Raw genomic sequence first — 18,561 nt, 5'->3', positions numbered from 1 at the left:
AAAGAATATAGGGCAGTTTATCAAAAATGAAGAACTGTGAATGGCTGAGTACAGAAAATGTTTAGGTATGTGTGTCAAATTAGATGCGAAGACAAGTTGTACAGAACCATTTATAGCAGAGAGTTGAACAATGTTTGTAGATTTAACATAAACTTTATGTAATTGACTTCTTGAATAAGTACTTGATTAACTCAAATCTGACATTAGCCTATAATTAAAAAATGTATTGGTCTGTGTTCTACTCACTACACAGCTCATTATGCAATTAAAAAAGGTAGTAATTCCTTCCTGTCAAAAGTGTATTAATTTTTTAATATGTGCTTTTCTTCATAGAAGCATCATACATGAACTGTAAGCTTGATGAATCCAGGAAACCTAACAAGGGCATAAAAAAACATGGAAATGTATGATATCATGTGGTGTTATAACGTTAAAGTTGCACAGTGTTGAAGAGGTGAAGAATACATACACATCTCATTCATCTCTCATTTAATATAGAGAGCACAATAATTTTTTATGAATTCAACTTTCTAATTTAGAGAAATTTGTAAATAATATTAGAATTGAGAGAATAAAGATGGATTTTATCAATAAAAGAAATCAAAACATATAAAATCTTAAATCACTATTTTATCTGTGACAACTGAAACCTGGGTGATAAACAAGATGGAAGACTTCTCTATAATAAGAAAAACATGGACTATGCCGTAAAATTGACTTTTCCTTTAAAATGTCCTTTGTTCCTAACATGATGAAGCACATTTCTATGTGGTTTGAACAAAATAATATGGCACTTAGGGATAAAGATGCAACCTAGGAGACCTGCACTGGAAGCCAAAATAGAGAAGACTTCTATGGCCACAGTGATTTTCCCCCTGGTGCTGTGGTAGACAGGGAGGAAGGTGACCCACACACTGAAGAACACCAACATGCTGAAACTGATGAACTTGGCTTCATTGAATGTGTCAGGCAGGTTCCTGGACAGGTAAGCCATAGTGTAGCTCCCAAGTGCCATGGAGCAGAGGTATGCCAGGACAGAATGAAAGGCAAGAGTGGAGCCCTTGTTGCATAGAATAATTATGTGTCCATGTTCAGTGTAAGCATCTGAGTCAATAAAGGGAGGAGAGGTGCTCACCCAAATTCCACAGATCACAAGTTGGATAAGAGTGCAGACAGGAATGATAAGATAAGTAGACCTGGATATCATTATCCACCTTATCAGTCTCCCTGGCAATGTGATCTTGAAAGCCAGAACCACAGTAACAGTTTTGGCCAAGACTGTGGAGTGAGCCACTGTGAATAAAACTGCAAATGTGTATTGCTGCAGGATACAGGTTGCTGTGTTGGGATGGCCAATGAAGAGCAATGGACACAGAAAACAGAAGATCAGAGCGATGAGCAGGATGTAAGAGAGAGCCTGATTGTTGGCCTTGACAATGGGAGTGTGGTGGTACTTCACAAAGATACCAAGAACACCAGCTGTTAGGGCAGAGAAGCCCAGGGCCAAGTAGGTGAGTGCCTTCCCCAAAGGGTCTTCATAAGACAGAAAATTCACTGCTTTCTGGAGGCAGTCGTTCTGCTCTGTGTTTGCATATTGACTTTCTGGACACCTCACACAATGATCCATATCTACTGAGGAATTAAAGTTATTGTGAGTCTCTGCACAGTTTCTCATTTTATCTCAAGCCACTTCCCAGCACCAGCTCTCTGGCAGTTGCCCTCATATCCTTTTCATGTTTGAGACTCAAGTAAACAAGTGTTCAATATTGATGATTACCATTCAATGGTGGTGATTACCAAATGATATCTAATCAACCATTCCACATCAATACTGACAAGTCTCTGCACAGTTTCTCATTTTATCTCAAGCCACTTCCCAGCACCAGCTCTCTGGCAGTTGCCCACATTTCCTTTTCATGTTTCAGACTCAAGTAAATAAATGTTAAATAGTGATGATTACCAAATGAGATCTAATCAACCATTCCACATCGATACTGACAAGACTGTCCTTTTCATTGTTATATTTAAATATATTTTCAATTAAGTGATAATTTGTATTTTTATATTGCCATAAACTATTGAATTAAATTACATAAGCCTAACTTGATCATATCATCACCTCTTTCTGTATTCCCTTGTGTGACGTTTTCATGTGAGTTAAGTAAAAATTACATGCTTTGGTATGTCTTTCTTTTAATGTTTTTCTCAGTCCTAATATCAAAACTTATCTGTTTACATTGAATTTATTGAATTCTTCAAACTGTTCATTCTCTGATAATTCTTGTGGGAATGAGAATTATTAGATTCATAAAAGATGGAAAAAATCCCCTTGTGAATCTGTTTAATCATTCCCAGGGAGAAAATATCTGTTGAACAGATAGACATGAAACTCTGGGCTTAGTCTTAGATGATCATGGAATAAGTTTTGTAATACTTTATCATTATAATTTATGTTTCATCTTGAATTCAAAAGATACAATGTCAATCTATTCATTACATATTTTCATTAAAATATTTCCATTACATAACTTCAATTAAAATACTTGATATTTTTGCAAAGTGAAATTTGCAGTTTAATTGGTGTTGAAAATTCTAATTAAAAATCTATGGAATTCATCTTTCTGGTAGACTCTGTAGCATCTTTTACTCCATTATCAGCGTTTTATTTGTTTCTTCCAGATGTGCTTCCTGTTGTGCTCACACTCCTGAGGAAATTTGTCTCTGTTATATTCCATGTGTTTATTTCTATTGGTTTCCAACAAATGACGAATGATACATCTGCACAACCCCATATATTATTTTGTAAATGCACAAGGTACATAAGTCATGATACACATTCAATAAAGATTTAAATATGAATTTTAAAATATAAATACAACTCACTCTATAGGATTTGAGGTTTAGGATTCATTATTTTGAAATATTAACATTTATGTTGTATTTTCTTCTTTCTTATAATAATTTAAAGTGTCTCCTTAAACTACAAACATGCATTTGATATTGATGTTTTTAGTTTCCTCCAATGAATAAAATTAGCATGTTCATGAACTTACCATGTATATAGAGTACCTATACTTTGCATTAAGACTTTGATGGTCTGTATAGTCAGTCTCAATATGCATGTTTTAAATTTAGCAAATTAAAGCCACCAAAAATTTCTAGTTTCTATCTTTATAAAGTAAAGACATCTGCGTCTTCAGGAAAAACATTATGTTACTCAAAGTATTCCAATTAATATAAGAAAAATTCTCACTAGACATTAATGTTGAGGAATCCTCGTTAACTTCCTCTCCATATTCAACATTGTGTTTGTGTGTGCTTTGAACATTCAGTGTTCTCAATTGTCTTATGCCTATTTTCTTGTCTTTTATATATTCTGACATAAAGTTCCTCTACTTTGTCCACCTATTCCTGGAAAAAAGGGTTCTTCAAATTTAGTGCCCTACCTTGTTAAAAGATCAAGGGTTTGCATTTATGCATCACTTATTCACAATAGCATCATTCCAGAAGTCATGATAGGCCATTTCAAATAGTTTTCATGAGCCATTGTCCTATAATTTACCTCTTCTGGGTCTAATAATGCTTCCATTAACTTGTTTAAAAACAGAGACAATTGTATACAATGAATCAATTAGTACTTACTACATCCTTTAGCTTATGTTAATCAAATTAACACAGAAGTTATACAAATCTAGATTCAAATTCATGATACATAGCAACTATTGATTTAAAATAATTGTGTTCAATAAAAGATTCTCATAATAGGTTATTGACATACTTCCCTAGTGGTTATAGTCTGGTCCACAACAAGTTTTAGATTTAATATCTATGTTATGGAAGCATATCCCAATCCATGGACGTTACAGTGCTTGAATTTTTAATACTCATATGGGGATGGAGGAAAAATGGGAAGAAAGATACACTTTAAGGGAACGTTGAATGTTATTTTACTAGAAACCAAAATATGAAGGTAGATAAATGGTTCTGTGGTTCAGGATACCATTACTCTTAAGGAGGACCTAGTTTCAGTTTCAAGCACCCACAGAAATATCAATGCTCTCTGTGCCTCCATCTCCAGGATTTCTGCAACCCTCTTCTAACTTTCATGTGCACTAAGCATATACATGTGAACATACATCTATGCAGGCAAAACACTCACAGATAAAACAAAAGGAAAAAGATTCTAAAATAAAACATATTAAAACATGTCCACAGGTAAATCAAATATGATCTTTCTGATCACATCTGATAAACCTAGAACCATGACTTAAATTATGCAATGTGTGGCATAAGGGTCCGATCCTTAAATATCTGCCAATCATGAACTAAATATGATTTGAAATGTAAGAAAATTCAGTATTTATAATGTGTGTGTTTGTGTGTGCATGTGTGTGTGCCTATGCATGTGTATGCATGTGTGTGTGTGTGCCTGTGTGTGTGTGCGTGTGTGTGTGTGTGTGTGTGTGTGTGTGTGTGTGTGTGTGTGTGTGTGTTAAATGCCATGGTGAAATAAAGCAGACTATTCTGTGACTGGTAAATTTGTTCTCTGAAAGGAACAATGGCTCCAGTGGATCAAATATATGAATCGAGTAAGAGATTCAACAGCCTGAGCACCATTTAAAATGATGATAAAATGAACCACATTATTTTTACTTCTAAGTGAAAAAAACCACAGGACTTATCTCTACTTTTCCTTCCCAGAACTTCTCAGCTTAGAAATTGCAGAACACTGAGGAGAGGTGGGAATACCCCAGTTAGACTGACACTTACCTGTCTCATTGGAAATTGCATTGTCTGGACAACGAGTGCAATCATAGCAGCAGGCAGCCTTGCCCTCCTGGGGTGATTTCCTGAATCCAGGAACACAGCTCTCACTGCACACAGAGTGAGGAACCTGGGAATTAAATAGTGAAAAGGAAATAATAAGGAGTGTATAGTTTTAAAACAAAAAAAAATATTATTTCTCAATATTGGACAATGAGATGGCAAGGTTTTATAATTATTCTTTGCAGATTCTTGTTTTGATGCTTCTAATTTCAATATAGTATATACATGAAGATCATTGTGTTTAAATAATGGCCTAGAGATAATAGAAAACTGAACAATTGTGAAAAATAAGAGTTTTGGCAAAAAAAGATGTTTGCTAAATGAGTATACGTTTAAATGGGCAAGTGTAATGCCATCCTCTTCTTGTTGTATACTTTATGATGGCGGGTGTGAGAGTATCATTGTTTCCCAATGGTCATGGTTAATTCACATTTGTTTACTAGACAGGACTCAGTTAGTATATAAACTTCTCTCTGTGACTTTCTTTGAGAGATGATCTACATTAAGGTATTTGAAGTGGGAAGACATATTCAATAACTAGGTATTCCATTTCATTGGATGTAGTTAAGGACAGAAAAAAATGAAAAAAGTATGAGAAGAGAGTGTTCACATCTGTCTACTTTCTGACTGGAGATACAACATGACTTACTTTCTCAGGTTCCTGCCATGATAGCCTGAATCATTATGAACTACTCACACCAAGTGTGAACAATAAATCAATGTTTTCAAGTTATGTCAGCCTATATTTTTTTGGTTGTTTGACAAATTGTCTCTTTTATCATCAGGAAGATATGTAATTAACCCATGTATATGTGCCCTCCATGCTACAGTGCATTGCCAGGTGATAAAAGCAAAATGATCATGTCCTGATATTTCCTAATCTGGGAGTCAAATTACTACTCATGACAGGTGGTTTCAGGTCAGGAAAGAAAACTTAATAAATAGACACTGTATTTATTATTGGAAAAATGTATCCAAAGATAAAAGTTTGGAAAACAAACAATCACATGCTGTATAAGGCAACAAAAACTTTCTCAAATGTCAGTAGTTTGGGGCATGCAGATGGGCATTCAGTAAGAAACCAACAATCTTACATCCACAAACACATCTCTATTGACATAAGGATCAAAACAATGAGATAAGATCCAGCCCACCTCTGCAAATCTTATACCCCACTGTACCATATGGTCAGACAGAAACAGTTCTTGGCCCTGTGGAGCATTTGGAGAAAATGTTCCAACTTTTATCTTTTGTCTGAGACCATCTGGAAAATTCCAGAGGTTGAGAATATCATAGTCTGAATCAAATATCCTTTGTGAATCCAAAACCATAAGTTTTTCAGCACCATTTTTGAAATGGATATTCTTGAGATATGGGTGTACCTAGAAGAAATGCAGAACTTTATGATAAATTTATTCCCAGAAAGGCTCAACAGAATCCAATGAAGGTATAGTTCTCAGTGTCCCAAATCCCTAACATTAATTGCAAGCTATACCAAGCTATCAACATTTTAAATGATGAAGACTAAAGTTGAACATATCAGGTTTCTAGACTATTATTTCAAAAGAAAGAATTCACATATGCTTACACAATAACAAGTAGACAAACAAAAATATTTACTCCATGAATGTTAATTCACACAAATTACAAAACCTTGAAGTGCTAGCTATATCCAAATATTTAAGCAATCTGCTCAAAGTTTCAGTTTGTCAATTGGGGTGTTCATGTCCAAAATGTAATAAAATGATCAGTTAGGAATCATAACCATAAATTCAGAATTTAAACTTTAAGGATGTAATAGCATTTGACGATTTAGGATTTAATTCTCCTATTTCTGTTCTGAAATATGCTTAAAAATAATGGGGTTTCAATTGGGGATAGCAAGATCTGATGTTAATTGTAACACAAAGTAGATGATGAGATACACACATTTAAACATTCTTATTACCACCCATTCATCATGAACAATAACACATGTGTCTGCAAAGACTTCTAGATGATGAATTTTATACAGTCTCTCAGGCACTTTTTTGTAAAACCTGCCACTGTATACAATCATGTAGTGTGTTCTTTCAGAAACCTCACTATGTCACAGGGCTATGTATAAAATATACAGAAAGAGAGAAATTACCTCCCAAGGATAGGTATTTACCGCCCCATTGCTATGATGGTGGATTTCTACTTGTTTGACAGTCATCTCATGGAGACTGTGAGCCACAGCATATACAGAATTATATACATTGTAACTCTCTTCGCTCATGTCCATTTCCAAAGCATTTCCAGGCAACATTTCCAAAGAAGCATTGGGTAGACAGTTAACCAAACTTTTACAATCAGGTCCAGAAAAAGAGCAATTGAAATATGTGTTCCAAAGAAGAGCAAGGATATGATCTCCTGGATATTTGGAAGGGTTGTATGTCTGGATAAACTTCCTAAAATCAGAAATCTCAGCATGGTGTTGTGCAAAAATGAGACTACCATGGAATGGATCAAATATGAAATAAGGAACATCAGTAGTTACTTCCCATTGTGACTTAATGATCCAGACTTTCCAAGCACTTGAATGTATACTTATATATATTATTAGAGCATATAAAGATTTAGTGACATCGTAAATGATAACCACATTTGCAGATGATTTCAGGATCTGTGGATGCATTGTTCTGGATTTAAAAACAGTGTTTATCCAGTTGAATGGAATCAATTCTACAAAAGCTACACACACTCTGTTTCTATCCATCTCTCCTCTCAAGTTGGATAGAATCTCAGCTGCATTGTGGTCATCTATGAGAACCAGTCCCACCCAGGTCCAGCTGAAATGAACCATCAAAATCACAATGCCATGTGACAGAAATATGTCCCTGGGTGCTGTCTGGTAGAGAGAAGAAAACTGGCCTCTGTCACTTAGGATAGTGTCAAATCGCCCAAAAGCAATCTAAAGAAAATTTCAAATAGGAAACAAGAGTGAAAAGATTGACATAGAATACAGTCTTATACCAGAGTTGACACTTGAGATTGGTATAGACTTATGCTCGTGGTATTTTAAACTCCCATCCTTTCTCTGGAGACATTTATGAAGAATTCATCACAAGAAACAGAGTTTTCTAAACACAGACTATAAGCTTCACCCTCTTTCTCTTCTCTCTCGTAAGCAAAGTATATAAGGACATAAAAAAATGCCTGATTTATTCTCCAATAGATGAAAGTCACAGCCTCACTTTTTTACATTTGAAAACACCTGAAATGTCTCCAGTTTAATATGAGTTTCTTGTTCCCTCATAGCCATGTACCTCACCTGTGGATATTTGTAAAGATTCAGTAGTCTCCCAATTTGTATAGACGTTTCCCATGATGTTCCTGTAAGTAAAGCAGCAGGCTTGTTCTCCCTTCTACATGTGTAATTGGGGATATTTATTCTCATTCCTATGAGGAAAAGTAAAGTTTCCTGCAGAATATCCAGGTGATTGTTTACGACATTATAGAGCTCAAATCCTAGAGATGTGTTGGGTAAAATGTGAGTGTTCCTGTTGATCTCCTCAATGGCAAATATGAAGGCCAAAGAAAACTGGTAGCTCCTCAATTTGAACCTGAAGAGAAAGATTGCCAATACTTATGATGGGGACTCATATCATATCTTTCGGTAAGATGTTGGGTCACATCCTGATGATATAGTAACAATGGCTTTTATACTGTCAATATTATATATCTACAAACACTTTTTGTCATCAGGGTAATGGTTGTAGATTCAATGTCATGGTATATAAGGTTAGTGATGTTTTAATTAAATTTCTGGACTGGAACATTGACCTGGACTGATATAAACCTTGGAATCTCTAGGATGGGAAAACACAAACATAATTCTTTGATGCTCTAGTGAAATAACCAGGAGAGGGACACTTCCACCCTTTAAGGTTTAATTGTTCTGTACTATAAAAACTCCAAGGCTCCCACACCACATTCACTCTGTCTGTATATAGATGGAGACTGCAGCCTTCCATTTCTTCTGATTAAAGACCAATGACGCTTATGGTGATGTCTGCCTGTGTCACATGCATCAACCCCAAGCAATCTTGGAAATGAACCTGGCAGGGGTTATAGCTTCCCACACCCATGCACATCTCTTTGAACAACCTTCCTCTCTCCCATTGCCATCCCACTTTCCTTTCTAAGAGCCATACAATGAAAAGCAGAATGACTGAGTGAGTTTCCTGTATTTTAACAGCCTATAATCATGACTTAAACCCTCTTGGGTACTTTGTGCTATTTGTTTTATTTTCCTCTGTTGCCTGCCTCTTTCTTTATTCTTTCACTATGTTCTTACCTCCCACACAAAGTGAATTACACAACAGCTTTAAAAGCCCTGATAATAGATGAAATTATATTACTCTGAAGCTGACTTCATTTTGAACAGAAAATATGACATGGTTTATTGAACACATGACTTGAGGATCCTCATCAAATGAAAGCAACTATGTAGCTTGGCTGCTAACATTGCTAATGGTATGATAAAGAATGCATATGCCATGTGACTTCTACACCATCTTGGTAAATGTGACCACTTTGGACAGTCCAAAATGGTGGCCACTATTATATGCCACAGTCCCATTGAGTCAAATGGGATCCCCATGCCCATTTAACATATGACAATGGAGAAAATATCAGACCTCTATCGTGTTTTTTTGTCATTTTTAAATATATTTTCCTCTGTTTTTTGAAATTAATAGGTTAATACATGATATAATTACTGGCTTCTAAAGAGATCCTAACACGCGTCCCAATCGAGACTCTAAGCATAAATGGCCTTGTGAGAGACAAGCTGAAGCCAGGAAAGTGCTATTATGTCAAACTCTACTGGGTCTCACTGCTAATTCTGACTGGAAAGTCCAAGTTAATTTTCTTCTAATTGAGATAAAATGTCCTTTGCCCCTTATGCTCCATTGTTCTCTGTAACTTTGCTTTTGTTTCTGCCCAAATTAACAACATGTTGACTAAAGATTCATCTATTAAGTTTCCCTTTTACAATGAAAAAATAAAAATCTAATCCCAACCAACAATCATCATAAAATCTTGGTTTATTAGAATTTGTCATTTGTATTAATTGTGTCTAGACTATCCATATGAAATTATGGTTTGTTGTTCATATCATGTATTTAATAACAAAATGATTATGAGTAAATGTTCCTGTTAAGTAAATTTTCTGATTTGACCCTCCCTAGATCATTTTGGTGTTAGTAATACTAAACCTAAAAAAATCTTAAATAAAATCAATCTGACCAAGTAGATAAAATAGATAGAAATGACCATGCTTCTGCACACTTCTTTGGAACAATTTACCTGAGGTTTTAAATATAAATTTAATGTCTACATTTAAGTTGAAGACATGTGAAATCATATTTATGGTCAAAATGATATCTACTTGATAGCTATCACAACTCTAGTTCTACAATATGTTTCATATTCCTTAAGGTTATCCATTACCTTTAAGATATTATTGTTCCTAAAACAGGATATGTTACTCATATTGGAAATTTTCCATTCTTTATGTACAAATAAGTTATATCTGTGATTTCAAATTTGATATATATATATGCATACATGTATGAATGCATATACAGAAATAAATATTTTAATGATTATAAGGATATTTCTCACCAATGAAGCCTCATTAAAACAAATAAATGAATAAATATGTGTTTGAAGATCCAACAGGGATTTTGTCCTATTAGTTAAATTAGACAACAGCCTCTTGCATTCCTTCAATTGACTAAAAGGACCACAGAGGGACATCTTAATAGTTAATACAACTTTAAGAGATAAGTAGGTTACTTGACAATATTTTTAAAAGGTGGAAGGGGAATATTTATGTATGAAATGATAAATTATCTTCACACATACTGAGTAAAGAATTTTCAGTGTGACTAACTCTGTGTCATCGCACTCTCATCAGAAATACCTTATTTATTTTCTGTAAGTATTCCTCATGAATTCATGGGTTCTCTATGGAGAACTTTGATGAGAATGAAATTTGGTGTCACTGAGACCTTAAAGAGAAGAGACAGATTTTACTTAAGGCCTCCCCATTGATAGAATATTCTCACAATACATAGTAGATGTATTTGATAAGCCTCTTATGTCTCGTGGTCTGTTCATTTGGATACAAATCACATCAAAAGGAGTTATCATTGTGTATTCATTTAGCAAGGGGTGGGTTTGCAATGGCTAATTTTGGTTATCTACATCGCTATGTATAATCTGAACCTTAGAGGTAACGAAACAGTCTTTTAATCCAGTTATTTTAGACACGTATTTAATGGAACTTTCGGCAGGAAGACACTCCTTTAATGCAGTTCATATATGATGGAAGCCTATGTAAGGACATGGGAGAAGGAAACTTTGATTTCAGTCTGCTTGCTACCACCTCACTACCAAGTCCATTCCTTCACTGGCATTACATCTTCTGAATTCCAGAATATATATCATGATATGTATGTGGCCTTGACATTTCTAATCCTGGGATTTACCTTTATCCTCTACATCATGTATTCAAAGTACTATATGTATACATGCAAATGTGAAAAGTTTAAAAAAAACACTGAGTAGTAATACACACATAATAACTAAACTGGCAACAGAGATAAAATAAAGCTTCATTTGTAGAATAAAAATAAAACAATTCTTTTAAATAGAAAAAAATTCAGAGAATTTGAAAGCTAAAGTATTCATGCTATAATATTTTATTCACAAATTCAAGAAACACAACACACACACACACACACACACACACACGTATTTGAAGAATTAGAAAAGAAAAGAAAGATGCGTCCTGCTTTCGTATCCATTCTGTAAGCCTATGCCTTTTCATAGGTGCATTAAGTCCATTGATATTAAGGGATATTAATGACCAGTGATTGTTCATCCCTGTTATTTTTTGGTGGTAGTGTGTGTGTACTTCTCTTCTTTGGGGTTTACTGCTGTGGCTTTATCTATTGCCTGTGTTTTTGAGGTTGTATCTGACTTCCTTAGGTTGGAATTTTCCTTCTAGTGCTTCTGTAGGGCTGGGTTTGTGGGTAAGTATTGTTTAAATCTGGCTTTGTCTTGGAATGTCTTGTTCATTCCGTCTATGATGACTGAAAGTTTTGCTGGGTATATTAGTCTGGGCTGACATCCATGGTCTCTTAGTGTCTGCATTACATCTGTCCAGGTCCTTCTGGCTAATTGTCGTGCTAGAAACCCCATCCAATGACTGAGGGAACCAGATGCAGAGATCCATGGTCAGGCCCCAGGTGGAGCTCCAGGAGTTCAATTGGTGAGAAAGAGGAGGGTTTGTATGAGCGAGAATTGTTGAGACCAAGGATGGGAAAAGCACAGGGACAAATATACAAATGAAAGGAGACACATGAACTATGAACCAATAGCTGAGGAGCCCCCAACTGGATCAGGTCCTCCGGATAAATAAGAAAGTTGATTAGCTTGATCTGCTTGGGAGGCATCCAGACAGTGGGAGCAGAATCTGTCCTCAGTGCATGAACTGGCAGTTTGGAACCTGGGGCTTATACAGGGACACTTGGCTCAGCCTGAGAGGAGAGGACTGGACCTGCCTGGACTGAATCTACTAGGTTGAAATCAATCCTCAGGGGAGTATTTGCCCTGGAGGAGATGGGAATGGGGGGTGGGCTGGGGGAAAGGCAGAGGTGAGGTTGGGGGGGTAGAAGGGGGGAAAACAAGGGAGTACTTGGCTGATATGTAAAATTAAATTTAATAAATAAATTGTAAAAAATGAAAAAAAAGAAGAGAATGTTCTCATCATGAAAAATGGTTAATATTTTGTAGAAATGTGTATCTAGTTATGTAAATATATTGCAATAAACTTAATTTTATACTGAAAAGTTAATTAAAAAATAAAATTAAAAAATGTATTTTAATTACAAAACCAAACAATAACTAAAAATGATAAGAATATTATTCATAGTGATATAAAATCTCCATGACTGAATGTAGAGTTTTCTGGAGGCCAGAAGTGGAATTACTGTTTCATATGTCATTTTATTTCTATTTTAAAAATTTGATGAGCCTCCAAAACAATTTCCCTAATATCTCTGTACATCTTAATGCACACCAATATCAAATAATGATTTCTGTTTGCCAACAGACTTTCAAATGCACATGATTAGATTTCTTGATGATAATCATTATAGTGGAGTAAGCTTGTACTTCTAGATAGTTGTAATTACATTTACACATCAGTGGTACAGCCAAACATTTTTTAGGCAAGGAGGAAAATGAATAGTTCAGAACAAAGATCCTATACAACAAAGGCATCTGACAGGCTGGGTATCAACATGCAGTAGAGTGAAAAGCAACCATTACCTACAACTTGTATAGGAATCAATTCAAAATAATCACAGTCCTTACCTTAAAACATGAAACACTGAATGTGATAGGAGAATACACAGCTAATAATTGTCAAGACATTAATGTAGGCAAGAACTTACTGAAGAGAATGCCAGTGATACACAAATTAGCCTTAGATATCAAAAGAAGAAATAGCACAAAATGAATATGGAACGACAAAATAGTATTCTCTACACCAAAGAAAACTGTCATCACAACACCATGTAATGGGAGAAAACACATTCCATATGTTCTTGAACTAATGTCAAATATTTTCAGATAACTGAAGGAGTTTTAAATCAAGGTAACACAGCCTCCAACCAACAAACCGGTAATAACATGAACTAATCTTCTACCAAAGAAAAACTCATACAGCAAGCACCTACTTTACAAATTTTTTTTTTTTGTTTTTGTTTTTTTGTTTTTCGAGATAGGGTTTCTCTGTGTAGCTTTGCGCCTTTCCTGGAGCTCACTTGGTAGCCCAGGCTGGCCTCGAACTCACAGAGATCCACCCGGCTCTGCCTCCCGAGTGCTGGGATTAAAGGCGTGCGCCACCACCGCCCGGGTTACTTTACAAATTTTAACATCACTGATCACCAAGTAAATGTAAAACTAAAATTAAGCATTGATTGTTTCCAGTAATTGGTGTAGAGCAATAACTAAGATACATGAGCAGAAAGAGAAAAAGAACAAAATGTCCACTATGGATTTCTGAATGTTTTTCAATTCACATCATTTCCATTGAAAAATCAAAGGAGATAGAATATCACTTAAAAGGATAACATGAAAGACTGGAAAAATTAATGGGGGGGTAATCCATTGATATTTCAGGGAACTTTAAATGACATGCAGATCACATTATTAATGAAAGTAAATGGAATAGAAGAAATGAAGTACTTATATTTGTAGACTGCGGGTATACATGAAAAAAATGAATAGTGAAGTTAAGAACGGAAAGCTTTTGATCAATCTTGAAATTCATATTTTTATGTTTACAAAAAGAAATGTGGACCTATTTGAAAGGAATTGTAAGAAATTTTAGAATAACCACAAAGCAAATCTTTGTCCTGTAATATGAAATACATTTATTGAGAAGAGAGCACCTAATTAGAAACATTGTGAAGTCCAAACTATCAAGGAATATATTCTCCATGAAACTGAAAACCTTCTGTAAGGCAAAGGAAACTGTCAAAAGAACAAAACAGCAGTCTACAGAATGGGAAAAGATCTTAAGCAACTCCATATCTGACAGAGGGCTGATCTCCAAAATATACTAAAATCAGGAAACTAAATATTAAGAAACCAAAAAATCCAATTAAAAAATGTGGTACAGAACTAAACAGAGGTTCTCAACAGAAGAATCTCAACTGGCGAAGAATCACTTAAAGAAATGTTCGACATCCTTAGCCATGAGTGAAATGCAAATAAAAAGAACACTGGTCATCCATCTTACACATGTAAAAATGGCTAAGATCAAAAACTCAAGTGACAGCTCATGCTGGTGAGAATGTGGAGCTAGAGGAACACTCCTAAAATAATGGAGGGAATGAAAACTTATGCAGCCACTTTGAAAATCAATATATTGGTTTCTCAGGAAGGTAAACATAGTTGTAGATCAAGACCCAGCTATACCACTCCTAGAAAATACACCCAAAGGATGCTCTACCATATCACAATGGGTTTTGTCCAACTGTGTTCATAGCAGCTTTATTTGTAGTAGCCATGAACTAGAAACAACCTATATGCCTTTTAACTGGTGAGTGTATGAAGAAATTGTAGCACATTAACACAATGAAGTATTACTCAGTTTTAAAAAAATAACATCAGCCAGGCGGTGGTGGCGCACGCTTTTAATCCCAGCACTCGGGAGGCAGAGCCAGGCGGATCTCTGTGAGTTCGAGGCCAGCCTGGGCTACCAAGTGAGTTCCAGGAAAGGCGCAAAGCTACACAGAGAAACCCTGTCTTGAAAAACCAAAAAATAAATAAATAAATAACATCATGAAATTTTGTGGCAAATGGATGGAACCAGAAAAGGTCATCCTGGGTGAGTTAACCCAGACTCAGAAACACAAACATGGTATGTACTCACTTATAAGTGGATATTAGCTATAAATGAGAACTACACTACAATTAACAGACCCATAGAAGCTAAGTAACCAGAGGGGATCATCCGATGGGAGAGAGGGTTGCTTGTTTAAGTTTCTGAACACAACAGATCTACTTGTAATTGTATTGTTCAAATGCCATATTGACTTGTCATGTAAGCTTTACCTTTAAGTGAATGTTAAAAAATGATGCTCATAGATGAGGAGAGAGATTCTCTGTTTGGAGTCTCTTAGGGGATATTTTGGTCCACTAATAAAATACATTTAAAAAATGTACCTGACAAGGAAACTAGCCATCCTGCTCATATGACTTAATACACATTAATCTGAAAGGAAATACTTCCTTGTAATATGTATATATACCTAGTATAAATAGTTATATATATATATATATATATATATATTTTTTTTTTAAAAAAAAATTAGGACTGCATGAAAGTAAAATAAAATTAGAAATTAAGACACAAAAATATTAAAGTGATGAATATATTCCTGGCCACACATTCCATGTACATTTTGTTACAATTATCAGAAAGAAAATACCTATGTGCATACAATCAAAATGTGAGGAAAACCAAGCATGAGAGGAAAATACAAAAGAAACCCACATTCCACATAAGGGCACATAGGCACACTCCTGTAAATGGATTTCTGTCACCACATTTGCTGTGTCTATTTCAGACTAAGCTGTCAATACATACTTATATCTATCAACTTTGCCTCCCTGATCATTTTTCCTGCTCTATATCCCCAGAACAGATGAATTAGCACTGCATCCAGGTTTCAGCAAAAACACAATTGTATCAGCACGACCTAAATGTATCTTCTTTCTTAATTGTCCACCTGCTCACTACTCACCTGTACCTTGTTTCTGCTTTTCCCATTTTACAGGGTGTTGTTCTAAATTAAATGCACGCCATCTTCCCCCATTTCAGACCTTAATAAGTGGATTCTAGGGCTACAGGAATGTCTGCATGGAGTAAAACAAATCCCACATCCTTCACAAAGACTCCTGCTTAGACATTTCTCTCCAGCAGAGGCCACTCAATGCTACTGCCATTGTCTGCCATTGCCTCTAATCCAACTGGCATCAAACTAGATACAACCAGCAGAGGTCACCAACAATATCTATGTGCCTTGCAGAACACACCCATACCAGATGTAAATAATTAGAAAATCTGGAATGAAATGGAGAGTATGGCGCAAGAATGACAGAATCTAAAAGATTACTTATCAGAATTATACACAAAAATTATATTTCAATTTGAAATCATTTTAACAGATGAGATCCCAAAACCAAGTTCTCATATTCTGACTTCCAAAACAGCAGCAGCTAGCAAGGCAGTCCCTGTCACTCTATCATCATATGAAGACTCTGTAGTCACTGCAATTAATAGCATTACATATTCTCAAAGGGAAAAAAACTACACTTTAACAACTGTCTAAAACAATGTGTCAACTTTTGAAAATCATTGTCTCTGTGGAAAAAGCCATAAAAATGTCTTACCCATGAACAACAAAAGGCAAGGCAGAGGAATGCAGAGAGATTCAGAGTACCAACTTTACTAAATAACATGAATTAAAACAAACCCTTCTTTCTTTGAGGGATGAAAAAAGGGAACAGAAGGAAGACACACCTGGAAAAAAGTTCTGTGTATACAGGAGAGGGAATGCCAGGATGGAAAATGAAAGTTAAATTCATGTGAATGCAAACTTAGTTGAGGACAATGAAATCCGAATTCTGGAAAGGAATAAATTTTAAAAGCACTTACTCTATTGGCTTTTCATCTTCACATCTAGAATCATATATATCCATGCAGTAATAATTAACAAGTGAAAAAAGTGCAGCAATAATCACATTTCCATCACTATGTAAAGGACTTAGTGAGTTTAAATCGCACTGAAAAGCATCAAAGGAATTAAGAGTAACAAGAGTCTGCAGGAGCAAGAACAGAAAAATCCAAGAGAACATCATAAAATACAAGTGTCTACCACAGTGTAACACAGATTCCAATGTGTTCAGCAGCTACTTATAGAGCTCAAGTATTTGTGAGCACAAGAGTTTGTACTAGTTTTGGTGACTGACATTATCACTCTAATCACAGATATTTTTGACAAGCCTCTTCTACACTCCATGGAGAATTGTGGACAATTTTCTTCCCTGAGACTTCTCATCTGAGACCCTGCACTCAGGATAAAAACAAGTTTCAAAACTCATTTGGGATCTTCTTTATCCACAGGCCCCATGACTTCATCTAGGAAGACAGAACAGCAAGACTCCAGTGATGACTCCACTTGAATGGACTTGGCAAGAACACTCTATCACAAAAGTTACATGAGACAGTGACTCAGGATGATGCAAAGACCTTGCAAGGGAGGATGCCAAGGGAGACGAGAAGGAAAACATTCTGGAAAATGTCCCAACCAGATATAGTTCAATGAAAATCAGTAGGACATCCTGCTTTTTTTTTTTTTTTTTTTTTGGTTTTTTCGAGACAGGGTTTCTCTGCGTAGCTTTGCGCCTTTCCTGGAGCTCACTTGGTAGCCCAGGCTGGCCTCGAACTCACAGAGATCCGCCTGGCTCTGCCTCCCGAGTGCTGGGATTAAAGGCGTGCGCCAGACATCCTGCTTTTTAAAACTGATTATTCCCTATGCCAATCTATCTTGTCAATGGCCTGGGGGAATATAAAAACACTTTTTCTACAAACCTTGCATGTTTGCATACCAAAATTTCTTCCATGTTCCCATATACTTCAAAATTTCTCTTTACCCCCCTTGGGAAACGGATAGGCTGAATTCACTAATTCCAAATTAATAGCTCAATCAATGGGGAGATTATGTTTTCTGTTTACTTTTCGAACTCAGACTTACTGTGCTTTGTTTGATTTTTCAATGTTGAATCATTCCTTTAATATAAAATCCCAATCACTCCCTAGATCCAGAGAAAAGATTCAGACACTATGTTTTCTTTAATGTGAAGTATTGAATACACCCCTTCCATTTTCCCCAAATAAATAAATAAACAAAGAAACAAACAAGAGCTTATATCCACCATACATCATGTATAAAGTGTTCATTCTTAATACTTTAAATGAAGTTAATCTTAGGAGTAGAAAGTGCCATGATTGTAAATTTAATTTCATGTGTGCAAATATACACAACATGTTAGCCATAACTTCACATAGGTTCCATTCTATTACTTTATACAACCTTAGTGGCTAAGTTGAATATAGCTTCT

The 18,561-nt window shown here is 35.5% G+C and overlaps 1 protein-coding gene across 1 annotated transcript; it reads right to left on the bottom strand.

Moving 5' to 3' along the window:
- Positions 1 to 700: 700 nt before the first annotated feature.
- Positions 701 to 18,063, bottom strand: LOC143266818 (vomeronasal type-2 receptor 116-like). Its single transcript, XM_076560343.1, has 6 exons — positions 18,032 to 18,063; positions 8,123 to 8,414; positions 6,959 to 7,762; positions 5,982 to 6,209; positions 4,771 to 4,894; positions 701 to 1,629 (listed from the first exon to the last, which is right to left on the bottom strand). The coding sequence occupies exons 1-6, from the start codon at positions 18,061 to 18,063 to the stop codon at positions 701 to 703; spliced, it is 2,409 nt and encodes an 802-aa protein (XP_076416458.1).
- Between the last annotated feature and the right edge of the window lie 498 nt (positions 18,064 to 18,561).

The sequence above is a fragment of the Peromyscus maniculatus genome, chromosome 23, assembly GCF_049852395.1.
Source record: "Peromyscus maniculatus bairdii isolate BWxNUB_F1_BW_parent chromosome 23, HU_Pman_BW_mat_3.1, whole genome shotgun sequence".
Classification (NCBI taxonomy): domain Eukaryota; kingdom Metazoa; phylum Chordata; class Mammalia; order Rodentia; family Cricetidae; genus Peromyscus; species Peromyscus maniculatus.
Note: the sequence above shows the minus strand (reverse complement) of the source record. Positions and strands in the feature narration are given on the sequence as shown.

What these genes read in the sequence shown, in the direction of transcription:
- LOC143266818 (XM_076560343.1), bottom strand. Translation starts at nt 18,063, where the DNA reads ATGGAAGAAATTTTGGTATGCAAACATGCAAG. An exon ending in TAAATACCTATCCTTGGGAG is followed by an intron (nt 6,210 to 6,958) that starts GTAATTTCTCTC and finishes CATTTCTTCTAG; the next exon opens with GTACACCCATATCTCAAGAA. An exon ending in GGGGTATAAGATTTGCAGAG is followed by an intron (nt 4,895 to 5,981) that starts GTGGGCTGGATC and finishes TTTAATTCCCAG; the next exon opens with GTTCCTCACTCTGTGTGCAG.